Here is a 17,553-nt window from a genome sequence, read left to right as displayed (position 1 = left end):
TACTAAGGCGCATTCTTCTTCTCTCTTCCTTCCAGCCATCCCCCAAAAATGCTGGTACAAAAGCAACCAATACGACTGTGGGCTCTCGGTGTCGTGTGTCTTCCAGGGGTCCAAACCCATCGACCTGTGCTCCGGGGGCATGATTTGGTCCTGCTGTGTGCCCAGGAATAAGGTGGATGTCGTCGATGAGAGTGTGGGAGCCATCGGTAATGACGTCAGTAAGTAGTGGATGTTTTTCTGTCTTTCTACCTTTTTTCTTTCTTTATTCTGTTTTTATGCATGGTTTGTTTGTCCAGAAATAAGATGGATGTCGTCGGTAAGAATTTATGAGCCACTGACAATGGCGTCAGTAATAACGGAAAGTTTTTTTTATCTTAATTACGTAACGTTAGTAATTAACGGAGTTTTTTTTTCTGCTTCCCTCTGTCATATGCAGTATGTTATGGTTCTTGTGCCCAGGAATAAGGTGTGTGTCGTCGATTAAAATCTCGAGGTCATCGTTACAGTCGTCAATAATTACTAAGTGTTTTATTATCGTAATATTTGTCACTTTCTTTGCTGTATTATTTCGTTTCAGGTTAGTCTAATTTTAACAGTTTTACTATGCTAATTAGTTTATGACTAGATACATCCTTATGGCAGTAACTTTAGTAAGAAGATATGGTTAATGTTACATTCTATTATAACTGATTTTACGTATGCTAGGTATTATTCTGATTCATCTGTTTAGTTAGTCTTTTACTTTGGACTGGAAAGTAGTTGACATTCCTATTTCCCTGAGAAAATTTTCTCGTACAGATTACTGGCAGGTGTAACTAAGACCTAACATGGTAACACCCGACCAAAGACCAAATTCTGATGTACTAAGCAAGTTTTCCAGTGCCTCTTAATATTTTACATTTAGATATTCTCTTCTGCATTTCTGATGTGTAATTTACAACTGATATAAACTGCATAAATAAGAGACAAGAGAAAATTTGTCATAAGCAGAGGAAGAGGTGCTGGTGAGCTTGGTTAGTTGAGGAAAATACAACTCCCATTGTATCATCCCTACGGTTTGCTGCCACCGACGCCCAGACAGACGGACAGTACCAGGACAAGGTATAGTTGAAATTATCACAACAGAGTTTAGCATTAGAGTATTACTTTCTCTCTCCCCTCCATCTATCTATCTCCATCTCCATTCTTACTTCCCTTCTTACCCTCTTCACTCCCTCACCACCTCCCTTCATTCCCTTCTCTTCTTCATTCCCTTCACCCTCCTTATTCCCTTCTTTCTCTCATTCACTTCACCCTCTTTATTCCATTCTCCCTCACTGTCTTCCCTTCTTCATTTCCTTCCCTCTGCCTCTCATCTCTTCTCCCTTCTCCCTTTCCCCTTCTCCCCATTTCTTACTTCTCCCTCCATTCTCCCCATCCCCCCACACTCCTCTCCCTTTCCCTCTCCCTTCATCCTGCTCCCATTCCCTCCCCCTCACTCCTTTCTCCCTATCCTCATCATTCTCTCTCCCTACTCCATCACCCTTCTTTCCCTCACTCCCCCTTCCCTGCCTCTCCCACTCATTTCTCCCTCATTTCCGTCTCCCTCTTCCTCTCCCTCAATCCCTACCTCCCACACTTTTCTCCACCTAACCATCGCACTCCCTTCCCTACCTCCCCTCACGCCTCTTCCTCACTCTCCTTTCCCTCTCCCCTTCACTCCTCTTCCCCACTCCTCTCTTTCTATCCGCCTCACTCCTCTTCTTCACTCCCTTCTCCCTCTCCCCTTCACGCCCTCCCCCACACCCCCACCTTCCTCTCCCATCTACATAGCAGTGCCTGTATACTTTGTGTACATGCACCTACTCAGAATTACAGACCGTGACGTACTTGGAGTATTTTGACTGGTAACCTTGTCTTACCGTAGTAGGGTGTATGAGTATTATGCCCGTAAACTTAAGGTTATAAAGATTGGACACACACACACACACACACACACACACACACACACACACACACACACACACACACACAAGCGCGCGCGAGTAAACATACATCTATTTATCTGAATATTTATTGCAACATGTGTATGCAAAACATAAACTCAGTGTAACTTAAAGACAACCATAGTTACTGTACATATTCTTCTGTCGTCCCTCTATGTATTCTCAACAGACCTCAGATTCATGACTTCTGTGCATGCCTGATTTTCAGAACATTGGACAAATTGCACGCATTTCCCTTGCAGCTCCTCATTTTAAAATTCTTTGGATATTTAGCAGAAGACTGGTTCACTGTTATTCTTGCTCACAATTGAATGACTTGAGACTAGCTTTTCTCCGAATTTTCTTATACTGTGATTCGGACTCCTAGTGGTTTAGTGAGTTTAGGCGCTCTAACCAGATGGAGACCTGAGGGGGTTTAAATATGAGGTTTGGCTGCGGTTTTTGTTTTTTTCTCACATGACGTCATTCAGGGGCGAAGGACTGATTACTCTCGCCTTAAATATCTGGACTGAGTAACCTAGTCCCGTGCCCCAACGCACCTGGTGGGGCAATGAAGGATGAAGGAATACAAGACAAACAATAGAATGATGACCGATAAAAATTATGTTGTGAGCCTGAAGTCCAAAACACACATTTGTCGACCGACCACACGACGTATTATTCGGTCAGCCGCGTAGAGTGATGTGATGTGTCCATTGTTTGAGCTCAAGTTAAACGACCGCTACAAGTGTAAACCCTCTCAGTACAATGACCTCTTATTAAAGCTTATTCTTGAAACCTCTATATGAGTTTATTTGATTTAAGAATGGACTCCCGTGTTGATGGAGTAAGAAAATAATCTCCGTTAACTACTTCAGTGCGGAGATGTCCGCAGATAGTTTATTTTATTGACTTAAGACGATTTTATTCAGCCTGAAGTCTCGTACTGAAGGGGTTGAATTAATTTATCCTTCATTCGCTTACTACAAGCACATTTAGTAGGGACTTGGAGAATTCATGCTGACTTCAGATGCAAAGACAATGTATAAAAGCCTCTGTTACGACAACTAGACTTAACACGACCTGACAAGTTAAGGCCGTTTTCTCGTCGAGTTAGGAAGTTTTCTAGTACATCTTCCTTAGCTACATAGTTTGCATATTATAGTTCACTTTTCCATGAGATATATCTATTCTTTATATTGACACTGAGTGCGTAAATAGAATACTAGTATACATTAACGCACTTAATAAAGGAATAAGTTGTTCTCTGGCCGACGAGAGTTAGGACATGAACCTTCCCCTACCGCATAATGATGACTGAGGCAACAATATTTTACTATAGTACAGAATTGTCGAGCCTTGTCGTCTTTTATTCACCTAATTATTCTGTATGATTAGGGGTGTCGTCACTTACGTGCTTTTCGCCCATATGACTTTGAATTCGTAAGTAGATCTGTGTGTAGAAGTTGGAAATAATGCAACAATTAATTTATGTGCATGTAGCTTAATACTGCTTGTAATGTTTAGTAGTATATTAAGTACTTACAGGTGTTACAAGTATGCGAGATAAGGCTTCTCTGTTTAATGTTCTGTCATTGAATCATCCATTCTGGTTCTCGCTGGGTGTGATAAACTGTTTAAGTTTTGAGTCGTGGAGACCAACCTCTCTCTCTCGGTATATATATATATATATATATATATATATATATAAACTGAGCAGATAAAAGGGCAAAATCTAACACCTCTGGTACTACTGGTCTCTGGAAAACAGAATTAAGTTGTTGGTTGTTGCCAGAATAGAATATAAAATACATCACCGGAATGAAGTGTTTAAGCCAAGCCTAGGCAACTGTGTTTAGTTGAAAGAGGCCCCAGCAGTCAAAAGGTTAATTAGTCACTGTCATCTTGAACCAGGGATATTCTTTTCTCTGGTGACCTACATTAAAACACAATGTAACTTGAATAATTTTGTGATAACCTGTGTAAATGAGCCACTTGTCTGATCATCCGCTTTCTGTTAACTTTAAATACGATGGCCTTCATATCGTTTATTAATATACGGCTAGATGATTTTAGCTAACTTAGGAGAGGCCCCATGATAAAAGAGATAAATGGGCTTTACCTAGTCTCTGTTTGAAAAATTAACCTCCAAAGCTAAATAAAATCGTCTGTAGATGAATGAAGAGACGTCATTGTAACCTACAGTAGTGGTTAAAATGGCTAGATATATGACGAATGAACGAACTTGTTCATACTGCAAATATCAAGTTATTTTCTTTCTCCTGGTAATATATCACCCCCATAATAGATTCAGGTATCATCGAGAGTCGGTATGCTATGTTTATCGGCGTATTATTAAAATGGAGTGCACCAAGGTGTAAGCAACTTCCCAATTTTATTTATGGTCATTTTTCAAACACATGTAATTGTTACATATAATTAGTCATCCTTTAACAGTTATAGTGTATAGTTTACAACGTTACAGAGTTACTGCAAAAGATTTGGGGCTTGTCCACACTTTAGCACTCTCAGTTTTGATAATACGGCCCTAAGTACTCTCATCTTTGGCCTGTTCTCCATCCTCACCCTCCGTCTTCCCCTTCCTGTGCCACTCCTTTAGGTCATCATCCGGGGTTCACCGATGCTCCTCGTCCGGGGTCCTTCAGCCATCACAGCTCCGTCAGACCCACAGACCATACCCGACCCTCCCACTTTGATGACGATAGATTTTTCCCTAATACTCAAAGACCCTCATCTATTCTCAGACCGCACAGACCACAGGATAGACCACCCCACAGACCGCCACATAGACCGCGGCCACCACCGACTTTCGGAAGACCCAGTCATGACGATTTCGACGACAGTTTTAGCCCCTTTAACAGGCCACACAGTACTTTTGGCCACCGACCCGACCAATTTGACGGGTTCGACTCCCGACCCCACGACCGTCCCCGACCCGGATTTAGTCGGCCGCCACCTCTGCCGTTTGATGGTCCCACGGCGATCAGTCAACGGGGTAGGAATATGGATGTCAACTCACCTTTGCTTCACCTCACCTGCTCTTCACCTCACCTGCCCTACCACCCACGTGCTAGAATGGAGAAGTGGAATTTATGGTGTGGAAACAGAGTTCGTGAATTTTGCCGGTGTGAATACGGAGTGGGTATACATTGTCTGCATTGGAAGGAAGCGGGGAAATCTTGCCAACATAGAAAAAGAGTTAGTAAATCTTGCCAGCATAAAAATGGAGTGAACAAATCTTGCAAGCATTGAAACAGTGCCTAAATCTTGCCAGCGTGAAAATAGAATCCGTAAATCGTATTAACGTTGAAACGGAGTTTGTAATTTTGCTGTACGTGTTGTCCGCAGATCTTGCCATTGAATATGTCAACGCTGAAACTCGAGCTGTGGAAATGACCTACGTACGTCAGTAAAAACAAGTGATTGACAATAAATCCTAATGTGTGATTAATGCGTGTACACCGTGATGAAAACTGAGTACTGTGAGTGTTTTATGACTTGGTGTGAACGTGTCATCAAGATCAACGACGCGGAATGAAAACAACCCTCCTGATTTCGGCTCGTATTGTCAGTGGCTTTTGTGATTTCGTAACATCCCTTCCTTGGCGATTTATTTTGCTTATTGTACCTCTTGTATGTTTTTTTTAATGCAATCTGTTATTGGTATTAAAACAATATAAGCAGCTTCAAAAGAATGTTAACCTGCGAAATGCAGTAAATTAAGAATTAAATAAAATTGCTGTGCTACGAAGCCTCTAGGTCACTAAAATAAGTTCAGTTAATGCAAGTGGCTTTGGAGAGTTCATAACACCTATTTTTAAACGATTTATTCTTCACATTACGCTTCAGTATCCTCTTGTACGTCTTTGAGTTAAACTATATTAATATTAAAACCATCTAAATACCTACGGAACAGGGAAAATAAGTTTCTAAGGAAGAGACGCTACGAATCCCCCGATGCCATCTAATGTACAGGGCATTAAGGCAGACAGCACAAGTTTAGCCCTACTAAGTGTGGTTATTGGGGCGGCATAAAAAACACACTGGGTTGTGATTGTGTTGGTGACAAAACAATGCGCTGCTCACCTCAGTAAACATGAACAATCAAAGTGTCGCAAGGTGAACAATGGGCCGGCCTCACTGATGTTCTCTGCACATGAATAAACTCCTTCTCGGCAAAAGGTGACCCACTAAACAATAGACCAGCCGCCGACCACCACGCCTGACGACGTGAGCCTTTGCAACCTGAGACAGTGGATTTAACTTCAAGGGAAAAAATTATGTTTAGATAGACTATTCGAAGCAGCCATATAAGAAACAGAAAACAACAAATATGAAAAAATTAGATTTTTGAAGCAACCATAAAAGGAAAGAAGGAATAACTTGGTTAAGAAAACGTGAAGTTAAAAGTAATCTAAGAGAAGCATTAGTATGAGAGAGAGAGGGAGAGAGAGAGAGATTAACTAAAGCAAGCTCATCCACACACACTCATTCAGACTTCCCAGGGAGGAGAGTCAACGCTCCACCAGTCACACGGAGAGAGAGAGAGAGAGAGAGAGAAAGAGAAAGAGAGAGAGACAGGGGAGTGGGGGAGAGGGGAGTTCCACTTCCTCTGTCCCCGGATGTAACCCAGGGTGGGACGAGTCCGATCAAGTGCGTTTGAGAAAAAATAAATAAAAGGACAAAAAAAGAATTGGAAAAAAAAATGAAAGAAAATAGAGAAATGAGGAAATGGAAAGAAATAGACGGACAAAAATATATTTCAAAAAATGGAGAAAATGGAAAACTAGAGGTAAAAATGGAGGAAAATCTCCTTGTGGAAAAGAATGAATGTGGGTGACTCACTTCAGCTGAAAGGACATCCCTCTCTGTTGGCTATTACCAGAATTTTAACTTACTGTAACATTTCTTTCTACCTACTTTACTTTAACCCTAATGGCTTGTACTTTTCTAACTTACTTATCCTTACTTTTCCTTCCTTCCTTACTTTATCGCTTCCGCCGTAGAGAGTTTTTTTTTATACAGGGAAACAGAAATATAATCTTAACTTCTTCTTCTTTATCTTTTCGACTCTATTCTCTTCTTACTGAATAGAATCTTCCTATTTGTTTCGAACCTCCTACATAAGCAAATCTTACTGTGTACTTAGTTTATTTAGTTTTTTTTTTTTTTGTGTGTGTGTGGGGAGCGGGAGGTGAATCCGTCCCTGAGGTGCTGTGATTGAGGGAATCCATCAGCAAGCAGATTTATGCTATGGCTGAAAGCTTTCCATAGTTCCTGCTTTCTTGGAAGTCGACTCTCCTTGGGTTTTCCATCTGTCTTCATGGCTCTCCCCTTTTTCCCTCTGCCACGGTTTTGGAACGGTGTCCTCTCGTTTCTAATGTCTCTCTTTGCTATCGTCTCCTGTAAAGTCTTTGTTTTCTTGTGGCAAGGATCTGTAAACCTTTTCAGCTCAGTTAATGGTCAAGTGTAGTCATATTAGAGGATGCATTTGACTGTCTCAAAACCAAGGCCCATCTCATTTCATGCAATCACGACTTAGTATTCAAGTTCAAGGAGTGGTCCAGTTCTGTCAGATGAATACTAACGGACTGTAGGTACCATTCTCCTTAGTGCTACAGAATCGTTCACAGTGCGTTATTTACCGTCATCTGCTGTGCCTGTTGTTATCACCTGCACTAGCCACTAGTATCTCTACAGTGCCGCAGTTCCTATATTCTTAAAGTTTCTCTTGTCTTCAGTGCCCCATTACTATCATTAGCAGTGCCTTTGCCAAAATCCTCTATAGCAGTTGTTATACTACTCTTTCTTCGTTTGGATCGGCGATTCTCTGTACTTTTAGTTGAGCTACTTTAACCTCGAATGCGCCAGTCAAAATCTTTTTAGAGTTACTTCATCTCAAAATCTTTCTATACTGGCCGTCTGTGTAGAGCCCTAGTTACTCCTTCATTCGTCCCTGATTCTCTCCTCATTTAATCTTTTGTCAGACCCAGATAATCTGTCGTCAGTCGCCTCTTACAGTTACACCGGTAACCGTTCTGTTGGCGTCTCAATTTTGGCATTTCCTGCGGCGTCCTATAGTAGGTTTATTTTCACCAGACGGAACTTGGCTACTCCCACAACCTGAAAACTAAATCGTGGTGTCATGAAAGCTAGTAAGTCTTTAGTCAAGGGAGTAAGAATGAGTCTTCTTGGTTGCTAGTCAGATCGGTCCTACAATCTGGCTACACTTGGCCATCACCTGAGTTGAAAGAGGTTAGAGATCTTCGTCAGGTTAATGAAACAAGACCCCCTGGTGACGCCTACTCTTTCCTGAATCTTTGGGACTGGTCTTCTTACATCTAAAGATTTTTTCATTTAGTTACCCCAATATTTCATTACGTGGTTTTTAGAGTTGCCTCATATGTTTTCTAAGTTTCTATATTAGCTCTCGCTGAAACGCCCTAGTTGCTTCCTCTCTAGTTACTCTTTCTTTAATCTCTGGAATTGGTTCTTACGTCTGCAGACTTTTGCATCACCCTCCTCGCCCGCTGGTTCGACTTGCTCCAGCACCGGCCAGCTTTCACAATAAACATTACCTCACCCGCGCTACTCTCAGACTTCCACCACATGGGGACCTATTTCCCAGCCCCTACCTCGCCCCCTAGCGCTCTCATTCGGAGTTTTTGTCGATCTGGTATTACGTTTTTTTCATTCGTGGATGGAATGACAAAGGAATTTCATACGCTTCGTCATCTTAACGTTTTTCCCAAGGTTCTCTCTTTCCCTTTTCTGTCACTCCTTCATTGCTCAGTTAGTTCTGTATCTTCCATTTTTGAGCTGTATGTGGAATGAGCTGAGATCGTTGAGGGATTTTCCATGATTCACTGTCATCTTCCTTCTCAGTTCAGAGCTTCCTTTTTGTAAGCTGCATGATTTCAGGAAGAGAGAGTTCTCTTTTTCCAAAACGATCGCTTGTCCCAAAACTACCTTCCTTTTTTTTCTCTCATATTCTTATCTCTGTTTCATCCTCCCTCCCAGCCTATCCCTTCCCTTCTACCCATTCATCCATTCTTCCATTTCCCTTCTCTCTTTTCGAACTTCACTCCCTTCCTTATTCCGTACCTTCTAATGCACCGCTCCCTTCCATTCTTTCCCCTCTCTCCTCTCCTTTTACACACACACACCTTGTTTTTTGCTTCCCCTTCCTCTTCCTCCCTCCCCATTTTCCCTTCATTCTCCTCCTTTCATTATTTCCCTTCCCTTCTCCTCACCTCTCCTCCCATTTTCATACGCAGTCCCTTCCACTCATCTCTTCGCTAACCTCCTATTTCTTCCCTTCCTTCAGTCACTTTCCTTCCCTCCTCTCCTTTCCCTTCATTCTCCATTTCCTTCCTTTCTCACCTTTCCTCCACTTCTCTCCTCCCTCCTTCCTTTCCTCACTTTTGCACCTCACTTCCTCTCGTCACATCACATGCACATGCTCCCTGCCTCCCAGTCTCTCCAATTCTCAGTTTAATCCCTCTTTCTTTCTCTCAGACTGCCGTTCTCTACTCATTCCCTTATTCGTTTATTCTCTCATTCTCCTAAATTTTCTCATTCTTCCTCATTTTCTCTTTCTCCCCCTTATTCTCTCATTTTTCCCATTCTCTCTCGTTCTATCGTGCTTTCATTCTACCTCTTTTTCTTTTTCTCTCATTCTCCCATTCTCATTCATTCTTTTTATTTCCTCTTATTCTCTTATTCGCCTGTATTGCTCTATTCCCTCTCATTCTTCCTCATTATCTTACTGCTTCCCTGTCTCCACTTCTTCCTCATCCTTTTTATTCCCTCCTACTCTCTCAGCCTCTCTCATTCTTTTTTCTTCCTCATTCCCTCATTCTCCCCAGCCCTCTTTGTCTCATTGTTCCTCATTCTCAGATTCATTTTGTCATTCCTTCTCATTCTTTTATTCTTTCCCATTTTATCATTCTTATTCCCTCCCGTGTCAAATTTTTTCTAATTTTTCTCATTTTTCTTTCCCTCCTTCATTCTTCTCCTCCCTCGCATTTCTTCCCTCCCCCTCCCCCTCCTCCCCCTCTTCCTCCTCCTCCCCCTCCTAAACCTTTTTCTTTCCCTCCTTCATTCTTCTCCTCCCTCGCATTTCTTCCCTCCCCCTCCCCCTCCTCCCCCTCTTCCTCCTCCTCCCCCTCCTAAACCTCTTCCTCCTCCTCCCTCTCCCCCTCACCCTCATCCTTCCCTTCTGTCCTTCAAGCAATCCGTCGCTATCCTTAACCTACTTCTTCACTCTGCTTCACGTCCTTAAAAATTCTCTCACTCTCTCTCTCTCTCTCTCTTGCTGGGGGTGATTTACGAATTCCTGAGAGAGAGAGAGAGAGAGAGAGAGAGAGAGAGAGAGAGAGAGAGAGAGAGAGAGAGCAAAAACAATTCACTTCCTGAGACCATATGGTGAGCTGACTTCAGTGACTTGACTGTTTGGCTAAGCAGAGCTATCAAGAAATTTGCTGTAGTTCCTGAAATCCGCTACACCTCCCGTTTGTCTGTCTGTCCATCTATCTGAGTATCTGTCTGTCTGTATATCTGTCTTTTGTCTAACTGTCAGACTGTCTATCCGTCTCTCTCTCTCTCTCTCTCTCTCTCTCTCTCTCTCTCTCTCACACACACACACACACACACACACATAATCAGTCAAGAAAGTATAGGTATGCATTGTTTTTACAACGAGGTATTGACTCGAACGCTGGAGCGCTGACCAAGAGAATAGAGTTAAGATTTGAACCTGTATCTTCAAACATTCGAGCGTTCATATCTTCCGTCAGGTTTATTATTTCCTATTTCTTCTAATTTTGAACCATGATATTATTATAAAATGACTGAAGACTGCAACATTGACGCTTAATTGTTGGAGAAATGAGCAGACTTGAAAAATGATCCGGAAACTGTTCGACAAGAGAAATAATTTCCGTAGACTGATATTGCATTGGACTGAAAAATGATCTGAAAATTATTGGAAGAAAGAAAAACTGGTGCGTGAAAATAAAAATATATATATATATATATATCAAGTATATTAAGATTCCATCAGATTTAATGAGTTATCCGCAGGGAAAGTTTGAATTCAATATTCTACATATTTTTTTTTTTATCGGAAACTTATACGCCATTAAGTTTCGTAAATTCAGCGAAGACTTGAACATCTAGCTGAAAAACACCGAACGTGAAAAATCTGGACAGTGTTGAAATGAAGCATTTTGTAAGTGGTCCAGATTTAGCTCAAGAAATTGGGGGAGGTTTAATCAATGGAATGAAAATGTGAAAATATATGAAGCTGAAATTCACGTCGTCATGGACCTACAGACGGATTGCAATGTCAAAAAAAAAAAAAAATCTGAATGTCGATAAAACTGAATGGAAAAAATGCTGACAGTGAAGACCGGAATGATAACGCTGACAAAGTGATGAGAAAAAATAGACTTTGGAAAATGATTAAATAAAAAATATCACCACAGAGAGAAGCAAGATCTTCATTCACGGAAGAAAATGCTGAACCACTTACAGTGTGACACAGCTCAATATATATGTAATGATTAATAAGGAACTGTTCAAAAGAAGTGATTAATTTATTAGTTTACAAAATAGATAATGAACATTAGGCTGGTTAATTGTCAAGTATGTACCGGAATATGCATCGAAGTTTTAATAAATGAATAGCTAATTAGAATGAATAGAAAACTGCTAATATACAATAATGCTTATAAAAAAAATCATAGAAAAACTATTAAAAATAACACAGAGTATAATGCATATGCAGAACTATGGAAAATTTATCTTTCGATCAATCTCTTACATGACACTGGATGCTACGACAGAGTGACCATCATGGGAAAAATTATAACAGGAAAAAAATGTGTGGAAAAGTCTATTAAACTATTTATGTGGCCTTACCCAGCATCCCGTGGGAGAGCAGTCACTATGAGAAAAGGAGATAGTAAATAATAGGAAGAACTGCAGCGAAGCAAATAACGACAGTGGTTGTAAGGGAATGATAAGGCAAGCCCTACAGATCTACAGAAAAGATATTCTGTATTAACTGACGCTGCATCCTGTGAGTGGGTGGCCCCTATGGAAATGCAGGAGGTAACTGAGAGAAAATAAAAGCGCTAAGAAGTTAAGCCCGTCATTATCAGGGAAAGAAAAGACAGCGCCTACAAATTTTTAGCTAATGATATCGATCTGTCCATTGCGTGATGCTTGATCTTGTAAATGGGTGGTCGCTACGGGAAAGGGGGATTATATGACAAAAAAGAAAGCATAAGCATAACAAGATATCCGGAAGGAGGCTGTGGGAGAATAATAGACACACGCCATACATTCTAGCATCGTGAATCACCAAAATATTTCTATAACACCGTCATCGAGTTGCAAGACCTGCCGAAAGTTTCCACACCATAAAGTCCACTTCCGACCACCAGCTAGGACCGGGAGAGCTTCTACAGTCCGGGATCCACACAAAACAAACTTAGGATCAATTCTCTGTAGCAACAGGATTTGTTCTTGCAATATGAACTAAGAAAGGGGAGTGCAGAAACCAACTGCGTCCATTGTTCGTCCTGCAAGAGCAAATTTGAATGATGGCATTGATCGCAAGTTTGTCTGTGAATCTTAGCACCATTTTCCATGATAGTGCTAAAAATGCCACTGTTTTTGCTACTGCCTGTCACTGTTAAAATTATTGCATCTGTCGCTTCTTCTGAAACTGTTACTGCTGAAATCTCTACTGCTTAACTTGCTACTGCCTATTTGGACTGTTTCTGCTTTTATCGCTAATGCTTGTTGTGCTGCTGATACTACTAATTTCTTTTGTTTGTATATTGCTAGGCTTGTCACTGCTCAATGCTGCAGCTAGAATTGCTATTGGCTGTGTTACTGGCAATTTGTTACTGTACTTCCACGGTTCTCACAGCTATATTTCTCTGTCATCTATATTATCACTGATTCTATGTTTACTGTTATTATTTTCCGTACCGTCTAGTACACCACAATAATGTCTAGCATTCTCTCTCTCTCTCTCTCTCTCTCTCTCTCTCTCTCTCTCTCTCTCTCTCTCTCTCACCCCCTTTATCACGCCCCCCACCCCGCATCCATCCCCCTACCATTCGTCTCTCTGCCCCCTCCACTCCCCTTCCAACCTTTCATCCACCTCCTCCTACCCCTCTTTCCATCCCCTCCCGCCCCTCCCACCCTATTCCACCCCCGAAATCTACCTTCACCCATGATGCATTTCTCACCGTAGAATGTGCAATATGTGCTTTCGTCAGCGTCTTAAAAACACGGTAGCTCCCTTTTACCGGCTTGCGTATAGTACAAACTCATCACGCTGTTGCTGATTTGGCAAGCGACAGTAGCTAGTTACTCATCTAGCATTATATTTTTGCTGGGTACGGTCCAAACACATAAGAAAAAGAAAATATCAGAGTAAGAGATGCTGTTACTAGCAGCAGATGCTGTTATTTTCGTACCCAGTGAAATGAGCCGCACAATTCGCAGATCATTCAAGTCCCCAAATTCACTGCTAAATGAACAGGAACAAAGGGATAGCAGACTTTGTTCACCAGTCTGAGCGGTTCAGGTGGATAATGATGATGATGATGAGGTAGGTATTTGTATAGGTTCAATGAATGATGATGATGAGGTAGGTGTTGGTGTAGGTTCAGTGAATGATGATGTAGGTTTTAGTAAAGGTTCAGTGATTGATGATGATGATGATGATGATGATGATGATGATGGTGATGGTGATGATGTAGATGTTTTTACAGGTGCAGTAACACACAGCCATCACAAGAGCACGTTCAAGCACTATGGCACAGCTGACTCACGCCCTTCCAATAGCTCACTAGTTAACACACCCTTAGTTACGTAGTTAGACCTTGTTTCCTCACGCACCCTAGTTAGTGTGACTTTTTTTTGTTTTTTTGTTTGTAGTATTGGAAATTTTTGTGCATTTTTTCAGCTTTTTTTTCTCTCCTTTCTTAATGTGTGATGTCTAGTCTTTATTGGATTGGTTTTATTTATTTGTATTTTTTTCAGGGATTTTGCTTTTACACCAATATTGACTTTGCTTTGAGCTGATGTGTCTGTTGGCTTTAGTTTTCTTGGAGTTATTTACATTTTTTATATATTGTGTGTTGGTGAAAATTGGAAAGTGAGACAGAACATTTATTTAATGTGACGACTGTTAACTCCTTGTGTCCAATAACGTATTTAATTGTGTTTCTGATACATTTAGATGATTTCATTCAGTTTAGAAGGAACTTTTCTAACTGAAGGGGTTAGACTAGCCTTCCTTGACCCGTTCCTTACGAGAAATCATTCCTCAACTGGATGAAATCGTCTGGAAGTAGCAAGAATTAATTAATACGTCATTGGAGTGAAGGGGTTAATATGACGCCTGATGTGTTTATCTATCTATTGAGTATTTATTTATTTATTTATCCATTTTATTTACAGTTGCCATAACCATTCTTTGTGCATTGTTTCTAGTTTTTTTTTCCTCATCTTTTTTCCACAGTTTTCCTTCGTTCATTGTTTTCGTATTTCTCATAGCATTGTGCTCTGTTTTTCATTTTCTGCCTCGTGATCATGTGTTGTTTTGAATTCATTTGTGTTTGCATTCTGGCATTGTTCAGGAGTCCCAAGGAGAATTTTTTTTCCCCACACTGACGCCTTTTTCTCTTTTTTTTTCCCAATCTCTCTTTCCTTACTTTCTTTTTCTATATCTTTCTTTGCTTTTGTATTCTCATATTATGTATCGGTGGAATGACGGTGCTATTAATTTTTGGCATTTTTGAGTTCGATATATATTCCTGCAGCATAATATGATTAACTACGCCAACATTACCGTCATCGTCATTTTCGTTGTCGCAGTCAGCATCATTTTCGTCATCTGCTTTCGTCAGTTCACTACAAGACAAAATGATCCTTCAAAGCTTTCTACATCTATCAGTTTGTTTGTTCTACCTGTCTGTCTATAGCCGGACGCATTAATCTCTGAGGGGGTGGACTCGACTTAATCGCCTACATGTAGCCCCGTGATCCGCCTTTAGGTTGCCCTTCTTCTAGCTCATACCACTCTCATTTACATATCTCTCCGCCTCATCCCTTCACCTCCACGCTTTCTACTTTGACATATACTTGAATCACCTTAACTTATCCTAGGTTTTTATCTTTTTGTAGCTTATTTCACATAGCACAGTGGCAGAATATGACAATACTACTGCTCTACATCCTTTCCCTAGCACTTTTTCGTGACTAGCATCATATTCTGGTGTTAATTTCTCGTTATACCTCAGCATTTAAGATGGAAGGACGTAAATTTCAAGCCATGGTAATGTGAAAAGAATGTAGTAGATGTCAGCTCACGAAAAACTCGAAAAACTACGAATGTCATCTATCAGTCTCGTACACTGTCTACTTCTTCCTCTTACTCCATCTCAGAGTTGCTACTTCTACGCCTCAGGATCGTATTTTAAATGGCTTGGGAGATTTCGTAACGCCTCTTTCTTAGCGATTTATTCTGCACATTATAGTCAGTACCCCCTATGCGTGTTACTGACGGGGAAAAATAATATGAAAACGACGTAACTGACATGCAAAACAATAGTGTGGTGTAATATCCATAATAAATTGCTATAGTTGAGGCACTACGTAGCCTCCCGTGTCACCTGAGGCAATATATATATTCAAAAGTTGACACGATAATGACGGTGTGGGGATTGGTTGCAGAATCACTCACTGAATAGCGTATCATTGCCTGTAGTTACAAAATCAGTCTCCGCTTATCGACTTTTTTTCGTAATCGAAATTTATAATATTTTATCTAGTCTTCCCATGCTATTGGTCGTCATCATCATTATCCTTATTACCACCACCACCACCACCACCACCACCACCACCACCACCATCATCATCATCACCATCATCATCATCATCATCATCATCATCATCATCATCATCATCATTATCATCATCATCGCCATCATCATCATCATAGCCCTATTTTCCACCAAAATGTGAGATGAATTAGTTATGAAATCAGTCACTGCACACTAGATTATTCCTCTCTAGTGCAAAAGTTGACCAGTAATATCAGTCCTAAATAGTTTTGCATCGCAGCATCTTGAAATGGCTTGATCTTTGCGTTAGGGGACTTTTCAGCAAATTAGAGATAGAATTTTTGCATGCTTCCTATGCTTGGTTCTTTCATTTTGTTCAAGCAGTCTAATACACTTACTGATATTAATCCAGTGAGATGTGGAACTGTAATGTATTATAGGTGTCTGAGTGCATCCCGAAGTGCAGCTTGAAATGAGCTGAGAGGCTGGATGAGACGAACTCTGGAAGATGAAGATAAGGAGTAGCAAGTGAGGTGGTAGTATCATATCCTTGGTGTCACGCCACCCCTGCCACCACCATGCCGTGACACCTCCATCTCCCATCCTGACGCGACACCCCCACCCCATCCTCTACCCCGCTGTGACACCCCCACCCTCTACCCCGCTGTGACACCCCCACCAGAGAGGGTTGAGATAGCGAATTAGTAATACTATAGTGACAACGAAAATTTGAAACACTGAGCTGAGGATAATGACAGTGAAGAATATGAGTATACTGAGTTAGTGAAAGGCTGGAGATAGTGAGTTTAGTGATAGTGATACCAAGAGACTTCGCATAGTCAGTGATAGTGATAGTGGCAGTGAAATATTTGAGGTAGTGAATTATTGTAGGTAACAGTGGAAGATGTCAGCTAGTTAGTGATAATGAAAGAGTTGGCCCAGCAGTGAGAGAACGACGAAGTAGCTTCTTCCGTGCTAAGAATAAGAACAGTGGCCTCAGTAATGTATGTCACCTCCCTACTGCCAGAAAATCTTACGAAGTTGTCCATCATCATCATCATCATCATCATCATCATCATCACTATAATCATCATCATCATTATGTAACGACGTGAGTAAATTAATCGACGCGAAAATATATACACTGTGAAAATGAGTGTGTGTGTGTGTGTGTGTGTGTGTGTGTGTGTGTGTGTGTGTGTGTGTGTGTGCGTGCATGCGTGCGTGCATGCGTGCGTGCGTGCGTGCGTGCGTGCGTGAGTGTGTGTGTGTGTGTGTGTGTGTGTGTGTGTGTGTGTGTGTGTGTGTGTGTGTGTGTGTGTGTGTGTGTGTGTGTGTGTGCGTGCGTGCGTGCGTGTGTGTGTGTGTGTGTGTGTGTGTGTGTGTGTGTGTGTGTGTGTGTGTGTGTGTGTGTGTGTGTGTGTGTGTTTTAAGGGGAAGGCAGTGATATGTTTAATCTAGATCTATCCAAGGGTAATTCATAGTGTAATGAACGAGCCGCAGTATAATCCGTATTGCAATGTAAAGTAATATTCAAATGTAATTCACGAAGGAAACTCTCAGAAGCGAAAACGTATGCTACAAGAACACAGATGATAGGCAGGAGAGAGAGGGGAGAAGAAAGGATGAGAGAGAGAGAGAGAGAGAGAGAGAGAGAGAGAGAGAGAGAGAATGCAGGAAAGGAGAAAGAAGGGACG

General features: G+C 41.2%; 1 protein-coding gene across 1 annotated transcript in view; it reads left to right on the top strand.

Moving 5' to 3' along the window:
- Positions 1-17,553, top strand: part of LOC145417580 (uncharacterized) — an 85,730-nt gene that overhangs the window by 45,074 nt on the left and 23,103 nt on the right. Inside the window, exons 5-6 of the mRNA XM_080286288.1 lie at positions 36-218; positions 4,585-4,980. Coding sequence (XP_080142414.1) covers positions 36-218; positions 4,585-4,980 — 579 coding nt within the window. The remainder of the gene's footprint in view (positions 1-35; positions 219-4,584; positions 4,981-17,553) is intronic.

This window comes from Coenobita brevimanus, chromosome 14 (assembly GCF_032717465.1).
Source record: "Coenobita brevimanus isolate Jiangsu-jjx chromosome 14, ASM3271746v2, whole genome shotgun sequence".
NCBI lineage: Eukaryota > Metazoa > Arthropoda > Malacostraca > Decapoda > Coenobitidae > Coenobita > Coenobita brevimanus.
The sequence above is the reverse complement of the archived record's forward strand: the minus strand, read 5'-3'. Positions and strand labels throughout refer to the sequence as shown.